The 21,038-nt window shown below is 35.2% G+C and overlaps 1 protein-coding gene across 1 annotated transcript in view; it reads right to left on the bottom strand.

Moving 5' to 3' along the window:
- TTC13 (tetratricopeptide repeat domain 13) overlaps positions 1-21,038 on the bottom strand; it is a 43,415-nt gene that overhangs the window by 19,356 nt on the left and 3,021 nt on the right. The window contains exons 2-12 of the mRNA XM_075707187.1: positions 20,249-20,343; positions 17,251-17,326; positions 14,338-14,408; positions 12,019-12,084; positions 9,906-9,998; positions 8,687-8,803; positions 7,716-7,826; positions 5,208-5,290; positions 2,350-2,491; positions 883-1,057; positions 256-412 (exon numbers count right to left, since the gene is read on the bottom strand). Of these exons, the coding sequence (XP_075563302.1) occupies positions 256-412; positions 883-1,057; positions 2,350-2,491; positions 5,208-5,290; positions 7,716-7,826; positions 8,687-8,803; positions 9,906-9,998; positions 12,019-12,084; positions 14,338-14,408; positions 17,251-17,326; positions 20,249-20,343 (1,186 nt within the window). The remainder of the gene's footprint in view (positions 1-255; positions 413-882; positions 1,058-2,349; positions 2,492-5,207; positions 5,291-7,715; positions 7,827-8,686; positions 8,804-9,905; positions 9,999-12,018; positions 12,085-14,337; positions 14,409-17,250; positions 17,327-20,248; positions 20,344-21,038) is intronic.

The following is a 21,038-nucleotide window of genomic DNA, read 5'->3' as shown; positions in this document are numbered from 1 at the left end:
CAACATTATGTTAATATTATTGATTATGTGAAGACAGAAGTGAAGAAAATCATCCCAAGTTTCATTCCTCCTCTTTTATGAGCTAAACCAACTCCAACCCCTATGATTTTGAAAAGGATTTACACACCTAGTGGAATTCCACTTTCATATAGTATTAAACATTTATGCTGTTATAACACCTTGAAATAGCACTTTAAAAAGTCAAACTGAAAAAAACATTTGGAGTAGGCTTAAAAAAAAAAAAAAATTACTCACTTTATATGTGGCTGTAACCCTGGCTGTTCTTCATAATTTTCTATAAGAAAAGGAAGATTTTTGGCCCAGTGGTCCTTGAAATTTCCAGGAAGATCTATATCAGTATTATACTCTGTAAGAGGAGTATCCAAATGCGCATGCAAGTATCTAGAATACTCTGGAGGAAAGAAATAAAATTAAATACTGTTTACATAATCAGCCTACTTATGTAATTACATAAAAACAAAAACCAGATTACATGTTTGCCAGTTATCCAACATGACTTTAATAAGTCATTACTCTTAGATAATTTAATTTTGCTATTAGCTAATTTCCAAGACAGAAATAAGTCCATTTCAACTAAGTATCACAACACTCTTTACCATTATACAGAAATGTATATTGTAAATATGTAATATATATGTAAATATAGATGTCATTGTGGTCCTAGTTTTTAACTGTATGAACAAATAAGAATCAGCATACTTTTATTTTTAAACAGACATACTCAACAGTCCTCATGAGAATGTACGATGGTTTCTTCAAAATGGCCATAACTACAAGCATGCTTGCACTTTTAGGGTTCTCAAAGGATTTAAGAAAATTAAAAAAAAAAAAAAAAAAAAAAGAAAAACAATTCCAACTTACCTCGGAGGTATTTCACTTTCAGATATTCTGGGCTGGCCTTCTGACCTGGTAGTGGATCATTTAACATAACTTTAGTCTGAGCTTTTATGCCTTCATAAAACTGTCCCATTGCAACATGGCTGAGACCTTTCATGTACTGGCATACTTCATTGTATGGTTCTAGCTGTAGACATCTCTAGCAGATTAAAGGAACAAAGCACCCATAAATCAAGAGAGAGAATGAGTATCTTCAAATAAACTAACCTGTTCGGTCAGAAGACCGCATGAAAAGATTTACTGGTTATTATGACCCAGTGCCATCACAATTTCCTTTCAAATGATGCTGAGCACTTAAATTGCTAGCAAATGTAAGAAAAAAAAAATATTTTCAGCTTCATTAAGGTGGGGGGGAAGAAAAGGAACTGCCAGCGCAAATATGCTTTTGATCACACTTTAATTGTTATGAAAATAGATCATGTTTGCTCTAATGATATTATCACTAAAGAAGTTTCAATGTTAGTTGAATGAAATTAGACAAAACATACTCCTGACAATATTAGTAACAAGTCATTTTTGGCTAGGTCAGCATATATATCGTGCCATTTCTCCCATCCATATCTTCGCTAGTTTATGCATTAGTACACTTCATTATGTTAGTCAACTATCTACTAGATGTTAAACACATAGCAAATTCATATTTATCACTCAAAAATTAATGCTCTGATTCTTCCAGCAATTACATGTCTTTAGAAGAGCATCTCCATCTTAAAAGTTGAAATATCTTTTCAATTACACCAGTATCTATAAATTGTGTTATAGAAAGTGAATCCATAATAATGCATATAAAGTGTTCTCTTTGGGATAAGCACACACTCATTCAGAAAGGGATGTAATCATTCCCACATCTTATTTCATTCCTTGTTTTAAGGATATGGACACATGATTAACATATGCTTTTATTGTTCTGTCTACAAAACGAGACCATTATTTAATGTCAATGGCGAGAGGCAAGATTTTGTTTACCTATGGAAACACACATTTTTACAAGCTGAATGAATCGCAACATATTCTGAGTTTTTCAAAACAAAGAAAATACCTCAGTAAAATTAGATAAACATTGGAACTTTGTATGCTTATTTTAAGCCTAAAATTACAAAGACGACTACATTCCTTCTTCTGTCAGATATGAAAAAAACTTTAGGTTTCAACCCAAACTAAAATATTAGCAAGAACACAATTACCAGTTTAAAAAAACAGATAAAATATTTCAACGAGAGCTTGCCTTTAGAAACTCATAAAACAGAGGAAGTATCTCAGTTTTAGCAAAATTCCATTTTTAATTAAAAACTGTAAGGTAAATAATTTTAGTTCAAATGCACATACACATTCAGAATGAAAAACTTTGATATTTGCCTATTTTATTGCACTTGTTGAATACTAGTCCTTGTTAAAACATTTTAATTTTGTATTTACTTAGGGCCTGCTTACCTTAAAATTCTTTAGTGCTTCATCTAAGCTACCATGATGATAAAGCATCATTCCCTTGAGCTGTAATGTCTGAACATGATTTTGATTTAGCAGCAAAGCCTTCTGGAAGCTCTCTGTAGCAGCATCAAAGTTGCCAAGTTCTCTAGGCGATTCCATAAAGTGGAAAGTGAAGAATATAGAAGGCAACAGTGACAACAAAATCAGTTGTTAAAAGTTGTTTTAACATGTCCAAAGGGGATATCATTAAAGAAGAACATAGTACTAATGGAAAATTTCTTTAACAGAAGCAGTAATTCTGCAACTGTTCTTCAGTGGTAAGAACAGAACAGCTGCACAGAGTTTTTTACTCCCAGAAATGTGTACTCCGAAATACAAGCCCACAATGCCACAAATCTTCACAATCCTCAGTGGACATAAATCACAAAAACACATACCTATGGTATTTCTTCAGAAACTAAAAGAAACAAAACTTCCACAGAAAACATTCTCGGAAAACACTGTCTATGACAGGTCTTTTTAGCTTCTGAATATAAACACATTTTTAAAAATACACTAACTACTTAAATGCTGAATAAGAAGAAAGCATATGGTGTTTGAAAGCTGAAACTAAGAACGTATTGACTGGAATTACTCCATGTGCAGGACAGCTTTTAGTAAAAACAGCCATGGAGAAACTATCACGAAAAAACTTAAAATAGAAATAGTACACAATTTAATTTTTCTTCTTTTTTTTTTTATCCAGTACACTGATCTTTTTAAGTTTAAGATCATGAAATTCTTTCCACATCAAATTATATTAGATGAAATTAATCCAAACAAGAGCAACGCTAGAAAAAACAAACAAGATTTACTAGTTTGAAATACATTTGCCAAGAAGAATTCTTAGACAGAACAGTGATTAACCACAGCTATTTAGTTTCAAATAAATGCACGAATACTGAAGTCACTAGATTTGAAGCAGGAATTAATAGGTAAAATGCTATAACTCATGTTCTACAGAAAGACAAAACAGACTAAGAATTGTCTACTTCCACTATAAAAAGAATTCTTTAAAAGATATTTTTAAGCATTGTATTTGAAACTTATTTGATGCAGAAGAAAGAAAGTGTGAACTTAAAATAAAAGATTTTAGAAAGAAAGAAGAATTTGACAGCTGAAGTCAACAGTGCCCTGGAGGAATGAGATCATTTCTGCCTGTTTTAAGGTCTGAGTGTTCATGGGAAAGTAATTCAGACTTATCATAGTTGGTCACTAGTTACAGTGTTCTCAGTTATTAAACAATATTCTATTCAGATTCTGTCCTTCTCTAACGGCTGAGCATTTAGAAAAGTCAACAGTAACTGTGCTTTGTACATTAAGTTCTTTAAAAAAAAAAAAAAAGAAAGAAGATTTCTTTATATTCTTTCCCCTATTATTTCCTGAGGATCAAAGAACTTTTGCAGGCAGGGTACAGTAAGAGGAAATAAAAGCAACAAATTTAAGTTGATTAGGAATACTCTGGTTAAGTGACTTTTGCTTTGTGAAACAATGCAGTGCAAAATGAGACATTTTAAGGCTTGCTTTTTTCTCTCCTTCAAAATAAAACTTCAGAGTAACGTTTCTTGGGCACAGGGTAGAACAGCTGATCAACTAGAGAGGCAGTCCCACATCCAGATACAAAAGAAAAGCGTTAAAGCATTTATTGGAAACATAAGGAGTCAACTGCCCGTCTTCCAGGCTAAATTACTGACTTATTTAGCACCATGAAAGTACTTACACACCACAATAACGAATACCACAAAACAACTCACCAGGAAATTAGTGATTCTACACTGAGTTCAGAATTTAGATACTGTGGTAAATAAGGCATGAGTCCACAAAGCAAAAAATAACAAAACCAAAAATTTGACACTGCCTTCAGTGAATATTGCATGTTCTGTATGCTGAAGAAAGCACAAAGCCTGAAGAAAGAGAGCGCATGATCATATAATGCTTGCACACCAACCCTACCCAACTCAACCCTTGCTACACAAAAGCCATTTATGTTGCAGCAGCATCTATGGTGTAGATCAGTGATTTCCAAAAATAAAAATGTAAAACAGGAAATAAAAAGCTGACAAGACACGGCAGGTTGGGAAAAGAACTACAAAGGGCAGGATATTCAGTTGCTTACTATGTTATGTTTTTGTCCAAGCTATATGTACTTAGTAATTATCTGCAGACCACCTTTAAAGTAACACATTCTATTCAACTGTAAATTAAACCATTTTATCTTTAATGCAAATTAAAAAAAGCAAAAAGTGACTAGTTACCTTACTAAATAGAGATTTCTTTTTTTTTTTTAAATTATTTGATTAATAGGTAAGAAACCACATGTCTCTATTAAAAATACCCTAAACAGGAAATTAGCTAAATTCTCAGAACCGTAAATCTCTTTGGTGAGAGATTAATTGATATAGTATCTAGCAGTTCTATAAAATGATACACACTATGCAATGAGTTTTTCATAAATTTAAGTAGCACAATAATCTCAGATGGCAACTAATGAGCATATTAATCAACAGTTCGTATTAAACATTTCCATCATTTAAAAATCATTTAGCATACCTAAAACACATCTTGCTGAAAACTGCCATTTACCTAACCTTTGAGTCTGGGAGACTCAAAAAGCTACTGGACACTGAATTAAAAATACAAAGCAAACCTAGAAATTATTTATATTGAACATATCCTGACATAGCCATACTGGCTGTAGGAGCTACCAAATACATATATGATTCTGCCTGGGTTTGTAACAAATGTGTAAAACTGAAAGAGTGCATTTAAAGAACACTACCTGATAGAAAACTGACTTTAAAACTGTTTCTGAATGCAATTACCTGTAGGCTTGTCCCAGACTTTTATATGCATCTATGAAGTCTGCTTTCTGCTTCAGAGCTTCTTTGAACGATTCAATGGCTTCCTACAGAAAGACACCAACAGAAAAATTTGTCACCTACTGCATTTCTTTAATTTTATCATCCTCAGTAGCAACTAGCCATGGATTTACAATTTGTCAAAACCTTTGGAAGGAACAAACAAGGCACAAATTTATTAAAAAATCTATAGAGTAATAATCATCATATAACAAATTAAATACTGCAACGCTCTTTATGGTAATGACAGATTTAGCTGGAATCCCTTTGTCTAATATGCTATGGGAATGAGCATATTAAATTCTTTTAGGATTTTAACAGAATTCAGAGATGAAATCCCTTCAGAGTTTGCTTTCAAAGCTCAGTCTGGTCCCTAAGGCAAAGCAGTCTCTCCTTACAGTCTTCCTTCTTCATTCAAAATACGCCTCTTAATTTTTGCAGTCCAAAAGACTCCTTCAAATCTGTAACTCTGCCTTTCCTTGTTTTACTGCATTCTGTGTTAGTTGCACAGTTAACAAACACTCTCTGGAGGGATTACAGAGTAAGCGATCATCTTCACACAACAGCATGTACCGCTGCTGTGAGGAATACAATGTAATAAAAATAAAATAGCTAAAAATAATTGTATGCATACATTCAAACAAATCTTCCTCTTCAAAGGATTTGATTAAGAACTCAGGTTTTTAAACTGGACTGGCTATATAAATTGGCAAATGCAGTACTGAGACTTAGATTAAGGATGGAATAATCAACTACTTTATATTATGAAGGAATGCCTGAAAAGTATCTTGAAGTATGCAGTGCAAGAAATTAAGGAAAGAATCATTAGTATCTTCAGTCAATTTAGAGATTCTTATTCAGAAAAACTATCAAATATGTTCTGAACACTACAACATGCACAAAAATATCTATTGAACAAAAATATAATCACCTACCATTACTGATATGCTCATGTCCTCTAGGTAAGTTTTAAATCCAAAATTATTCACAAAAGCAATGATCCAAACCCAACAACCTCTTTTCACTCAAAAATGAACACTCTGCCACCCTCACCCCAAATCTCAGTTTTCAGCAAGCCTAGTAAAACCTAACAGATGACGTGTATAGCCTTCCTTCAAGAGGCAGTCTGAACCTGACTGGAAGCTAAGGTATACCTGGGAATGAAAAGCCACTCAGTCACAATCTCTCAGAACTGGAATATTAGAGAGGGAAGACACTTTCTTTGAGAAAAGCAATTGGGGGAAAAGAGGTGGTGGTGCAGAAATGTGTTGATCTGCATATCAGAAAGAAGAAAACATTACTTCTGTTTTGCAAATTGAGAGATTATTTATCCTTGTCAGTTATATATCCACCATCACTTTCTGGGCTCTCTGCTGCCAACACCAAAAATTAGGAATTCATTCAGACTATTATTTGCAAGTAACTCATTTGACTGGAATAAGATACAAACAGTAAGTTCAATGACAGCCTGAAGTTCTCACAGCACACACAGAGTGTGGAAAAAAATACCAGCTTGGGTACTAAGAAAATGGAGAAGTAGCCCGTTTGCTAAAAAACAAACAAACAAACAAAAACATGCAGTGATTGCCTATGAAAGATACTGGGCTGAAACTCAGGAGTCCTGGGTTGTCTCCAGCTTCTGTCAGGATTTCTTCATACAACCTTTAATGAATTCCAAGGTGCTAGCAGAGGTTAAACCCACCCCCCCACCCCCCAAAAAAACTTCCACTCTGTTGGAATTTAGGAGTCACACAGTTGGATCCTCACTTTTCAAACTGAGGATTTCAGACAACTTGGCTATTACTCTCCCCTAAGATAAACTGCAGCAGTATCTCTACATACCTTACAAGCAAGAAACAGGTACAATATTACTACACCTAAAACATACAGAAGTTTTGAGTCAGAAAGTGGTGAAATATTTTAAAAAAAAAAAAAAAGGGAAGAACTTACTTCCCTGCTGATTTTAGAATCTGAGGGAGCAAGTATGTTCCCTAAATTTGGATACGAGCATTGCAGAATCAACATATAACTGAAATACACACAAATGCAGGGCTCTCTATCAGCAGTTTCCTTGATTACCTTCTAGCTCATTTAAGGAAGAATTTAAAATTATTTTCCTCTTCATAAAACCTAGGCAGTCTCCATTTCATGGAAAGAAATTTCGACTATAGCCATGCAGATACTAGCAGAGGTGCCAAATACAAACACCTTTCAAAGCACTCTGTAAACACATCCGTTATCACTGATTTACCAAGATCCAGCAAGACCAGCAGTATTTACATGTCATACCATGAAGTATTACAGTCAGCAATGGCACCTTTTCATTTTGCTTGCACTTTTTTGCCTTAAAAAGTCTTCCTTATGTGAGAGAAAATACATATATTAATACCTATGATATTTCTACTATTTTATAGAAGTAACTTCAGATAATGTGTACTGTTCTACATGAACTATTATTTAACATAGCTTTACCTTCAAAAGTCCTCTGTGAAAAAAGGTTAAGCCTTTATAAAGCATAGCTATAGGCTGATTTTTGTTCAGTTCCAATGAGTGCTGAAAATCTTCATGGGCTGTTGCATAATCCTGTGATGAAGCAGATTTTAGATAACAAAGGAAACACCATACAAATAAAGAGGAACACAGACTTTTATTTTCATAAAAGTAAACTACAGAATTTTGTTAAATATATGAAGTCAGCCTCAGCACTAAGCAGCGATTGTCAATTGCCAGCCAGAATAGCAAAGAATAAGGAATGCACAATACACTTCCAACTTTTATAGCAAGTGCTATATAAAACGTTGTAAAGTAAGTGGAAAAACAGCTGGAAACAGAGTGAAATCAGAAGAATAAATTGGGAAATCAGCTATTTAGTATTCACACAACCTTTGAAGATAAATTTACTTGTTTTACATTAACGTGTAAGAGCAACACATGCAGATTACATAGTAAAACAGGATGTTAGCATTTTTGTAGGCGTTTTTTGTTGTGTGGTGTGCGTTGGTTTTTTGGGGGTTGGGGTTTTTTGTGTGTTTGGGTTGGGTTTTTTTTTATGTATATAGGGCAGTTACTGCCTTGGCCGTAAGTGTTTTCCTTTTTAGACTGGCATTTAACAATACTACTTAAGTGTAGCTGTAGGTTATAAATCAAGTCAAATTCTTTATCCATATCCTACTCCTCAAACACACAATCTGGCATGTGCATGCAAGGTACTTGCCCTCTGATTCTCTGCATTAAATAGATATGCAGGTGAAATACTTGAAGAATACCTCTGAACTGTCAGGAAGTAAACTACAGGAAAATCAGGGCTTTTGTTGTGATTTTGTTTTTTAATTGAAATAGGAAAGAAGCTCTTGTACAGAAGTAACAACTGGCACAAACAACAACAACATAATCAACAACATTCACACAACCAAAACCAAATAGAATCCCCAAAATCCACTAACCTCAGATATGAAGTAAAGGGTACCTCTGTGCCTGTAGAGCCGTGCTGATGGTTGCAGCTGAATAGCTTTGGTGAGATCAGATAACGCTTCACTGATTCGTCCTAGTGGGGACAATATCTATGAGTACAAAACAAAAACATAGTTTAGAGCAAACAGGCTGACTAGATTTGTTTTAAAAATATGAAGATTATTGTTTTTCATGTTCAGCTGTAACAGTGTAACTGTATTTGCTAGAACAGGCTGGAAAGTTCTACTATTAATTTCAGTACTTATTGCATTTTAACCCCTATCAAAGGGAAAATCTGAAAGCATTTTTCTCCAAAAAATAGCAGTGTACATGAACACCACCAATAACATTTGCAGAAACCTAGTAGTCCAAATAAGAACAAGTCAGCCAAAGCAAAATACTGTATTTCAAGTACTTTACATTTTCAGTTGAATGTGTTGAAAGCACTCTCATAAACGTTTTTATCTTGACAAAATATTCCCCCCAACGGAAAATGGTCTATTTTTCAATTATTTGAATGCCTTTCACATTTTTAGATCAAGATTATTAACAAATGTATTAACAAATCATTAAAAATATGAAAATTGTGAATTACAATTTCATATTATGGCAGTTATCATTATACAGTATGCTGACAGCAATAAATATTTATGCTTTTGATCTGTCTACAAAGCTGCTTCCTGAAATCCATGTCCTGTAATTTAATTGGCAAAATAAAGCATGATTTTCAAAATGAAAAATATCTCTGTATCTGAATGATATTTAATTTATATGCACAAATATAAAACCAAAATATTTGATTAAAAACTCATTCTTTACAAGTTTGGCATTTTACCAACTAATCCTAACAATAAATTTACTAAGGTGACACTAAGTGCAAACAATAAGGTTCAAGTGATATTTTGATTCATTATATTAAGAAAAAAACAAAACACACATTAACTTGCTATATAGTATGTCAAAAACTAAACACTTAGATATAATATATGCTATTCTGCTGGCTATAGTAACTCCGTATGGTGTATGTTTCATTTTAAAAATAAATATTCCACAAACTACACTGTTTGAGAGCAAATATGTATATTTTAAAGGGAAGGAGGAATGTTCATGGAAAAACACAGCCAAGAGCTTTAGTCATTAAATCAGTGAAGAAATACTTGAAAACACAATTGCAACTTCTCCAAAAATCTAAGAAGAGACAAAAATGCTCACTTCTGCTCGCTGTTCAAATACTTCAGGATGATCTGGTTCTAGACTAATCACCCTACTGAGCTCAAACAGAGCAAGTTCAGCATTTTTCATATCCTGAAAAGAAGAAAAATAAACAAGGTAAACAACTGTGCATAGAGTAATATACTCTGAAGACAAATAGATAGGCTAAGTTTCTGATAGTGTATTAGTTTACATTAAAAGCCCTTCACACCTTTGCTAATAACATTAAGATGCAGTATTCTACAAATAGCTGAACCCACACACACACCTACCTGCTATAAACAAGAAAAATAAACTTTGCTTGTACACATCATCTTTGTGCTGTACGTCTAATAATTTGTTAATGTAACTCCATAAGTAAACGTTAGGTTTATGGCTCCATAGGTACCTTTCTTGGCAGCAAAACTGGCTCAAGCTCTCATGTGAACTCCAATACACACGCATACTCTCACCCACTAGTGTTTTCATCAGTACTGTCTGTAACTTAATCCAAGGAGTACTGGTGAATGGGTTGATGCCATCAGCACCTTGCCTATCTAAATTTTTATATTGTCCTCAATAAATTGTAGATCGGAAGCAGTTACTTGATTGGAAAAAAAAAAAAAAACCCCAACTGGCTATATAGCAAGTTCTGTATTAGATTTCATTGATCTTTTTCTTCTTTTTCAAGGCAAAAAAATTTTGCATGTGCTTAACATCTGTCATGGTTTAGCCCCAGCCAGCAACTAAGCACCACGCAGCCGCTCGCTCACTCCCCCTGCCCCAGTGGGATGGGGGAGAGAATCGGAGGAGTAAGAGTGAGAAACACTCCTGGGTTGAGATAAGAACAGTTTAATAATTTAAATAAAGTAAAATAGTAATGACAATAATAACAATATAATAATAATATACAAAGCAAGTGATGCACAATGCAATTGCTCACCACCTGCTGACTAATGTCCAGACAGTTCCCAAGCAGCAATCGCTCCCCCCAGCTTATATACTGAGCATGACTTCATACGGTATGGAATAGCCCTTTGGTCAGTTTGGATCAACTATTCTGGCTGTGCCCCCTCCCAGTTCCTTGTGTACCTGGCAGAGCATGGAAAGCTGAAAAGTCCTTGACTAGCATAAGCAGTGGTTAGCAACAACTAAAACATCAGTGTGTTATCAGCATTCTTCTCATACTAAATCCAAAACACAGCACTATGCCTGCTACTAGGAAGAAAATTAACTCTACCCCAGCCGAAACCAGGACAACATCATTTTTGTGTCTTGAAAATGTCACTCACAGAAACTTTTATGAAGCAAAGCTGTCTCAACATCTACCCGAACTGAGAAAACAAACTCATGCTGGTGTTAAAAACATGCAAATACGAGGGACTTCAAGCTCCTGTCAGCACCACTAAAGAATTAAATATTCTGCACAAAGGACATTTTCAAGGAGTTATTCAACTATTCTTCCTTCTAGAATTCCAGCAACCATTCAATCACAATTCAACAGGGCACAAACTCAAACTAAGGACCATAGTCTTGGTCCTTTTAAACTTATTTTTGCTCAGGAAATTGTTTGAGCAGTCAGCTGTAGCTGTAAGTAATTTAACTTTGAATTTTTTCAAAAAAATTCAAGGTGTTATACGTACCAAGAGGCACAGGCAATCAAGCAGCAATATAAAGCCTACTGGATTGCAAGAGTTGACGGTGTTTTCAAGTTGCAATAGAAGACTTTTTTGTTTCCAAATACAGACTAGATGTGGAGACAAATTCAGTGGGACTTCATAAACCTGCCTCTCAGAGGCAGGATACTGCCTGTTATCTCATTAGATAACTCTTTCAAGTGGCTGTGGCTCCCAGCCTTACTATCCACCACTCACAATTGTGCCTATATTCTCCCCTGGCTTCATGCTGCTTTACTTCCACAGTACCCATGGCTTGAGCAGTATGATCCACTAGATCCCTCTATGTTATGGAGCACCTACCAAGGGATGGACACATCATTATAGCAGGACAGCACAAAGATTTTGGGATGTACCCATCAAGTTCTTATCAATCTAGCTCCACCTGTTACAGGCCTCCTTATAGTTTGGACTCAAATAATTCAGTCAGATATTAATTTAAATAATTATCTACTCACGTGTAGTCCTTTTTTTCCATACGCTATCCCTCGTCCATAAATTGCACTAACCAGCTCTGGTTCTTCCTGTTAAGTTTAAAAATTAATACAAACATCAGTTGTGGGTTTTTTTCTTTTTTAAAGGTATCTTTCTTCAATATGTATTTAATTCTTGCTGATCTTAAGTAGTAAGCAATGAACAACCACAGTTGTCAAGCAAAGAAATTGGTTGTATTACAGTCCACACTTTCATATGCTCACAACTCCCCATTCAATTTATTGGAATTGTTCTGGAGTATTTCTCTGGAAAATGACCTAAACAGAGTGCAGTTACAGTGTCAGTGACCACCTATCAGAAGCTATGTACACATTAGTATAGGCTGCTGTCCGAACTTCATTACTTGTAACCTTATTATATTACTTCTTTTGTCTAATGTCACTGAAGTGATAACAAACAAATACAATTCAGCCATTCAAAGCTTGTTTTGTTTGTAATTTAAGATTAAAAATTAGGAAGCAGGAAATTGTGACATCCCAATGAAATTTGTATTCGGGCAGCAACTAAAACTAGAGGCATTCTGCCAAAATAGTCCTACAAAATTCAAACAAACCTTCCCTGGGTTAGATTTAAGTCTGTGGCTTTCCATCTTGGGCATTTAAGGGGATGCATCTTACATAGTGAATCTACTTCTTGTTCAATGTTATTTACTCCAGCTATGGCTTCCCAACCAAATTTGAAGAACTACAACAGCAAAACTAATTTTCTTGGCACAACAATGCCTATGCAGGTAGTTTCCCTGAAAACCAGTCAGGAATCACGCATCTTCACACCTGCAGCCAACATAGCTGTGCTACAAAAGTTTGTAGCGTAGAGCTGGTCTCATTTAACTGGGACAACTGCCAAGAAACAAATTCTTTCATTGTCAAAACAACAGGTACATGGCACACCAATGCTGGCAGTTTGCTAGACTTGAGCTGATCCCAAGTGTCCACTTGTCAACCTCAACTTTAGGTAACTTCCCTACTTTTAATACAGCAGCTAAGCAAGGCTGTTTTGTTCTATGTTTTAATACTCACTTTGTATGTATTTAAAATTGCCTCATGGAAGACAGAGTGAAAAATCATAATCACTTTACACCCTTTCAGGCATACAGTAAGCATGATATTAATTACAACTGAGATGTGTGCATTGCAAAGGCACTCTATTATATACACACTTCTCACGGTATCTTTCTGCAGTCCCTGTATCTTGCTTATCTTCACTTATATTAAGTTTCCTTCTTAAGAAGGAGAGGGCAGGAAACATTATGTAACTCCAGTGGTTTTTGAAGCAGAATTTCTCATTAGGGTAATTAAAAAAAAAAAAATCCTCACATTAAAAACAAAGAGAGATCACTAAACGCCTAAACCAGCCAACCAAACAACAACAACAACAAAAAAAAACCACAACAAAAAACATTCTGGTCCTCTGATAAATCCCCTGGAATAATTCCATTAAATTGTCACACTTTCACTCAATTTAAGTGCAAGTCATATGACAATTGAGTTAAAAAAAAAAAAAAACCGCACACATGCTAGCTTTTGCAGTATTACTTTCAGCTTGCATTTGTGTACTATAACCTGTTTAGATCAAAAAGCAAGTCCATGCTTCTGGTAGTCCCAGGTTCTCAGCCACAGAAATACAGTATTTTGAAATCAGCTTTAGTTGAAGCTTTTAAACTGTTGGGATTGGTTTTGTTTTAAAAGTGGCTACCTTCTACTTCATAGAAGAAGATTCTGAATTCTTTACCTTGGTCAGGAAAAAAACATGTTGAAGTATGCTGCATTTTACTTACATATTAAGCTCATCAAATGCTTAACACTGAAGAAGGATAAACCCAGCATACAAAATAATTTATCATCGTGAAAGCAATGTGGTGGTAATTGCCACTAGCAATAAGTGATCTCTGTCAGGTTTTTTTCTGATGTTACTGGCAACATGCTAACTGTCTCCAAAAAAGAATCCACATTAAAATATTGCAGCCTACACACTGAGAGGGCAATTAAAGGAACTTCAATTTTGCACCGGTCAGGTTTCTGAACATGCGCTTTTTTTTGTCAAAGTGCCATAAAAAGTTTATTGCTACAGATGAGAAAAACACTCACCAAATAACCAAGACGCTGAATCACCTGATTTTAAGAGTATGCTTATGTTTAGATGGAAAAAAATGAACAAATAATAGAATAATTACTCTCATTTTAAAATCCTTAATTGAATCTTTGTTTTAGTAAAAGCCATATGTTGCAATGGATAATTTCATAAACTGACTTTTTTTTTAGGGGTCCAAACAGAAAACTTACCTGCAGCATTGTTGAAAAATGTCGTATGGCTTCATCATACAAGCCGTTGCCAATCAACACATAAGCAATTGCTAACAAAAAATTACAAATGTAAATAAAACAGAAAAAAAAATCTGATTTTTTTTAATACATTTTACAGTTTGGTCGTATTTAATATAAGTTCCTACATTGCACTAAAGATTTAAGTAGTCAAACGATTTCTGAACTGCCACTGAAATGACTTCCCTCAACCATCAGCATTCGTTTATTATTCAATTCATACTGTGCTCATTAGAATTGGTTTGGGGTTTTGTGGTTTGTTTGGGTTTTTTTCTCTCATTTTTAAAGTTGTTCGGGAAATGGTCCATGTTTCCTTTTAAAGTACTTAGGACCAGGAAAAGTACCATGATCCCATTTAGTAGCCCTAGATGCTTTCTCAATTGTAAGTGAGCCTGGCTCACACTGGCTAACTTTTTTTTGATAATTCCATTGAAGAACATCTGACTGTACTTGTTTGTATACCTTTTGCTAAACTTTACTAGCTCACAATAAATTTTTCCTTCATTTGAATTATCTAGAAAAACCTCAACTAAAGTGATTCCATTATTTATAAAAATAAGATCGAAAAAAATACAGAATCTTTATCCATGTTAAAATTATGAAAAGCTTTAAAGTTCTTGCAATCCCCCGGCTTTGGAGTAGAAGCCAAGTGTTTGAAAAAGAAACAGACCACTGGTTTAAAAATATGTTCCTGTAATCTCCACAAGATATAAAAATACAGTCAAGTCACAAGACTGGAAAGCTGTGGTTGTGCTTGCATGACTGAAGTTCAGTTCTGACAGCTGAATATCTCAAGATTCTTTCATTTCCATGTTTTAATCTCTCACAGTTCTTAACCCTGGACTAAGCTCTGTCTACACTGCTCACAAAAACCAAGTATCTTGCAGACCAGAGCTATAAAAGTGAAAGTACAACTTTTCCCCAGGCAGTTTGCACGAATGGCTGACAGTGGAACTAAGAGCCAGAATTCACCTTTCCCCATACTTCTAATGAGTTTTAGCAGTCATCCAAACAGAACAGAAGAGGCCCCTATCAGCTTAATTATTTACTCAAACATGAGAGGAGACAAATAAGCCTGTTAGAATAAAGGTATTTTTAATAGGACACAGACGCTTATCTTTCATGCAGGCAGAGCCACATTGTTTTGACAGTGTCACTAAGCACTGTTCATTAAAGCAGGAAAAAAGTTAAATGAAGGAGAAATAAGAAATGTATTTAATCTAGAGCTTGCTTCATTCTTGGAGCATTTCTATTATGCAGAAGGAAGCATTTGTGTGCAATACAAGCTTTTTCCTCAATACATAAAAAGCTTCACTTGGTACAGATGCATAGCATTGCCAAAAAAGGAAAGAAAATTGGCAGAGTGAAGGACAGGCTGAAGAGCTCTTGAATTTTCCCCATTTCGTTCTCCTCCAAGACTACAGAGTTCTTAGTATCATCTTTATGGTTCCAGTCCCAGAACAGAGAAGAGTTGGCACGTAAGATAAAATCAACTCAACCATGCCAGTATTACGGAAAAAAGTGGAGGAAGCAAGATAATGTAGACTCATTGTCTTGCTGATAATGAGTTTACTTTTTTTATCCAAGACTCTTGGCAAAACGCAGGAGGTCATAGATATGTCTGTAAAACTATGTCAAGTGATTGGCAGCTAGTAGCTGATACAGTATCAGCTTCTTTTTAAATTTTATCTCTTTGATTAATCTTCTCATCTTTAATTAAATACTACAAAAATACAAGTAAGTATTATGAAAAATCTAAGGGTTAACAATGGTCCGTTAGCCCAAGTATTTGGGTACCGACACTGCTTCAGAATGCCCCATACATTTCACAGTTTTCCTCAGAACAGTTAAAAGTAACACGCACAAACAAGAAGGACCCAGGCTCCTCACACCATGACATACTTGAAATAAAGTGGGTAGGCAGGTGCCAGCCTACAGGCCAAACATGAGGCTAGGGACCTTCTGGCATAGTCTTCCAAGTCTACAGAGCAGATAACTAAAAGCATCAAATATTTTCTGCTGGATGAAGTTTGGTGTTCCCTGTAGAATTCTATGAACATAGTTAGGTATGCTAGGAATATGAAAAAAATTAAGCCCCCAAATTTTCTTGGATAAATCCATGAAGGCAGAAATTATATTAACAAAAAACTACTTGATTATTTCATTAGACAATGAGTAAAGCATCCCTTTGCTCTTATATAAAAGACAGTCTGCTGCTTTCCGTGACACACATCCTCAACAATCTCTTTGCTGCCTGATAATACCTCCACTTCCTACAGAGGGTATCAGTTTGGAGAACCAGTGCAAGCAACTCCTTCCTCAAGTCCTTTGAGAAAAGTATTTCCTGTTGCTTTATTTGAAATGCCATTCCATTTTCTGCGCTGAGTGTGCTTTGAAAAAACATCAAGTAGCAGCCTGTATAAGGACATAATTCAGAAAGCCTTCCTGCTGCCAATAAGCATTGATGGGAAGAGTGTGTGGAGAGGGGAAGACAGATCCAAGATCCATGCTTGATAGAAAGCATATTCCATTGGTAAAATTTTCTGGATGTTTGAATAGTTTTAGTCATCAATAATGACAGAAAAAGGGAAGCAGGAAGTAGCTGAGACTGTTTAACAGGATTTAATCAAAATGCTTTTTGAACACCTGCTTAAGTAGACATGGTGAAGAATTCGAGTAAGCAAAGCAGAAAAGATTTTTAGGAGGAGAGGTACGTATTTTGTATGACCAGAGAATACTCCCTGTATTTTCAGGCTCATTAGGATCACTTTAAAATTAATGCATCACTAAGGAATCATCGTTTAGTTTCAAAACACTCAGTGCTAATAATTACCATGTAATTCACCTGCACAAACCTTATATAAGGCATCTTACCCAATTCTTCATTTGTGTTGTCATTATCAGTAGCAAATGGAAATCGTTTTTGCTCTGCAAGCAACTTCGCTTGACTCTGTAAAACATCATGTTTTTAAGCGTTCAGCAAACAGTAAAGAATTTAATAGAAAACTCATGTCTTCAATCCTTAAGAGAATGCCTTAAATCAGAAAGTTAAGACTAATGTGATTGCTTTAAGGTAACTGAAAACAAATTCATTCCCACTCTTCCACAGGGAGAAAAACTGCTCTTCAGTCAGGTGCTGTCATTATCCTCTCTAACATAAGGCTGACCAAACCTTTCAGATGAAAGGACACTGTCAGCATTTTACCAGTGGCTGATCTTTCTATATTACATCTGCTTAACATGAAGTTTTGGAAGTCTTTCTAAGACACATGCTACTTCACAGGAAAGTTTATACTCTTTACCACGTTAATTATTCCTTTGTCTCCTGCAAAGGGAAGGGTATTACAGAAGAGTAAAACACTGAAAATGAAACACTGAAAAGAGTATCGCTCTAGCAATAAAGACAAGTTTAACTTAACAGTGCCATACAAAAGTAAAAAGGCTGTCCTTTTAACAATAACTTTCTATCAGTTATAGACTTTGTTCAGCCAATTGTAGCCTCATCTAAGATTTCTGTTCCCCAAATAATGCACCTACAGAAACCAATACTGCCAAAGACAACCCCTCAGAAATACAGAAATACTCTGTCCATTTTCACAAGTATTTATCAGACAGCTGTAAGTCTAACGGAGCAGTTCATGTTAGAAAAATACAAAATACTCATTTAATTAATAGGCCTTCCAAACTGTTCTAGGACGCAAGAAGGGGAAAAAATAACTTCGCTCACTGCTCAGTTCTCTTTTGCTTCAGCTAAACAGCACATATGTACATCTTTAACTTCAGAGAAGACAGTTAAACACCTAAAACTTCAGAGAACATATTTAACTCATCATTTCCTCTACCAAGAGGACTGCACTTTGTCCTCCTCCCTTCCACTTTTTTTGGCTTGTTCAATCAAATTATTTGTGCCTTATTACTTGTGTCCATGACACAAACATCTCAGTGCTGTGTCAACAAAAGTAACTGGCCAAATCCCCTGTTCATCTAATAATCTTAGGAATGAGAAGAAAGTTTGGTCTGCTCTAAAAACTTGAATATTTTGGAGGTTATGAACAATTAGCAAATTGGATTTTACAAACCTTGTTTTTACTGCAATTAGAGATCATGTATGAGCTCTACATTACACTATAACATTCTGAGAATTACTACTCCACCTACTGCTGCACCTACAGTAACAGAATGGAAAAGTTCTTTTCCTTATAGAAAGAAGTCATTAAAAAACAGCACAAGAATGAGCAGGGTTCAACAGGAAAACTAAATCTACATTGCAGACAATATATATTTACAAATGACACACCTCCAAACACAACCTTTTTATAATCACCAGTGGCCTTCAGGTAATCCCCAGAAAACCTACTTCAGAAAGTGATCTTCAGTATTGAACTCTGCACAACATTATTCTTCTATAATTGTCTTAACATTAGAAAAAAATCATTTTTACTAAAGTACAACCTCTTCCTTGGTGGATTTACAAAAAAGGCCTACACTTCTTTGTCTGCAGACGAATGATAAAATATAGCAAGATTCCATGCTGGGTATTAGAAAATAAGCTACAACCAAAAGAATCTGGCATTGCATTAATATCCTATGATTTACAGAGTTGCATGTGACACTCAGCAATAGAAGTACTACACAGTTTCCCCTGCCCTCATCTCCCTCATCTGTTTTGCTATCATAGAACAACAGAATAGTGTTTGGTTCTTGGAGTGAGGGAGGAAGGGGATTCATATTTCTTCAACAAGTTCTGAATCCACTTATAGTTTAGACATCCTGCAGCTCTACATGCAAAAATTGCGAGTCATTCTGCCTTCAAGAAATGAGAGAATTTTCATCGCAGCACCAGCTCCCAATAGGTTGAAGTGTTGCTCTCTTCAAAACATTTTTTTTTTAAACAGGGAAATTTCTAACAAACTAATAGACATTTCACTGCTTTAGAAAGAATTGCTGGTACCACCAGACTAGACTAGACAGAAGATCTGACCAATATCTGATGAAGTAATGTCTGAGGAGAATATTCAAGTTAAATAATTGGCTTGGTAGATTTGCAGTAGAGTAGTTGTATTTCCAAATGCCACTTTTGGAGAAGTTGCTTCGAATTAGAATATTGTTTCTGTGTTCCCCCATTGCTAATAGTTTCTACAAATTTGCCAAGGCTTCTTCGCATATTCACACAGGAATTATTTGAAGATTTTCAATATCTGTGACTCTACTAGACTGAAGAAGTAACATCAAACCTGTGTTCTGATGTAGACTGAAGATAATATTTGTTCAAGATCACTAGGTTAACAGTAGCATTGCAAGAAAACCCAGATTCCAAAATAATCCTCTTGAAGTCTCTCTACCAAGAGATACTCTTCTTTTGATAGAATATTCTCCACATACCGTGTCCGTTAAAATATGGTCTGAAGACTCTAACTCTATCATGATGCACAATGTTATGTCTGTAGCAATTGCAAATTATCACTCCTACTCTTACACGCTTTTTGTGGTAAACCTCCTCAGATAGTTAATCTGGGTAAAAACTAACACACTTTTCCCTTTTTCAGCCATATCCCTTGCACCCCTAAAAATAAAAAATTAATTGGTAGACTAATCCAGGTGAAGGTTGCCTTCAGTGGAAATATCAGCTTCAATTAGTTGAAACTGCTGACAGCCCTAGAGACTCATGATGGAGTACTATGAAATCATGCTTTCATGAGCAACTTGAGTTCATTCATACTTAAGCCTTTTGGGAACGTTTGCCTACTGATTAATAGATTCTATTTGTAGTATTTGTCTGAACTTCATTCTAACTGGTTATGCAGATAAAGTGATCTGCAACTTCAACAATCTATGAAAAATTGTTTTGTACATTATATTCTTGATAGCATACCAGAATTTTTTCTGTGTTGAAAGAAAGCACAGATTCACAAGATGAAGACCCTCCTATGTCACAATCCGATTCATGGAACTGCAAAAATGGTGAATCTGGGGGAAGAGAGAGAAAATACCTTTAGGAACTCAAAGAGTTACATGTATGTTTTATTATCACATCTCACATTTCCTCATGTTCATCTGAACAGCTTCCCCATTGGGCACTCCACAGGGCAGAACTTTCATGAAGCACTACATCCACACCGCCAGGGAAGCAATAGTTGACGTGACTGCTTTTATATAATTAGTTTTATCACTGCTTATGCTTTTGGCTAAAAATACATTTAAAAAAAAAAAAAAGGTGCTAAAAAAAGTGGGGAGGGAGGGAGGGATAAAAAGGAAGGAAGCTGGAAGCAAATAAGAAAAGTTTGGGGTAGACATGTCCCCTTTTGGCATTACAATTCTGTTCTCTGGCCCAAGAAATTAAAGAAAAAATTATCATTCCAATCCCAGAGAGAAAAATAAATGGAATGGACCGTACAGAGTCACGGAAGGAGCTGCTGCTGCAAACCCAGGAAACAGAGGTATAAAGACTGTAAAAAAGCAGACAGAATAGTAAACCGTAATTGACTGAACACATACAAAGGTCCTCACAGGTATATTACTAAGAAGGCCATTACAAAAAGTATAAGATTGATTCAAATCTATGAAAAGTCAAACACAGCTTGTTGGCATAGCACAGAAAAAGTTTAACAAAGGAAACAAATAAACAAGTAACAACAATATTCAACAAAACCCCCTAGATTGAT

The sequence above is a fragment of the Pelecanus crispus genome, chromosome 3 (genome assembly GCF_030463565.1).
Source record: "Pelecanus crispus isolate bPelCri1 chromosome 3, bPelCri1.pri, whole genome shotgun sequence".
NCBI classification, from domain to species: Eukaryota; Metazoa; Chordata; class Aves; order Pelecaniformes; family Pelecanidae; genus Pelecanus; species Pelecanus crispus.
Note: the sequence above shows the minus strand (reverse complement) of the source record. Positions and strands in the feature narration are given on the sequence as shown.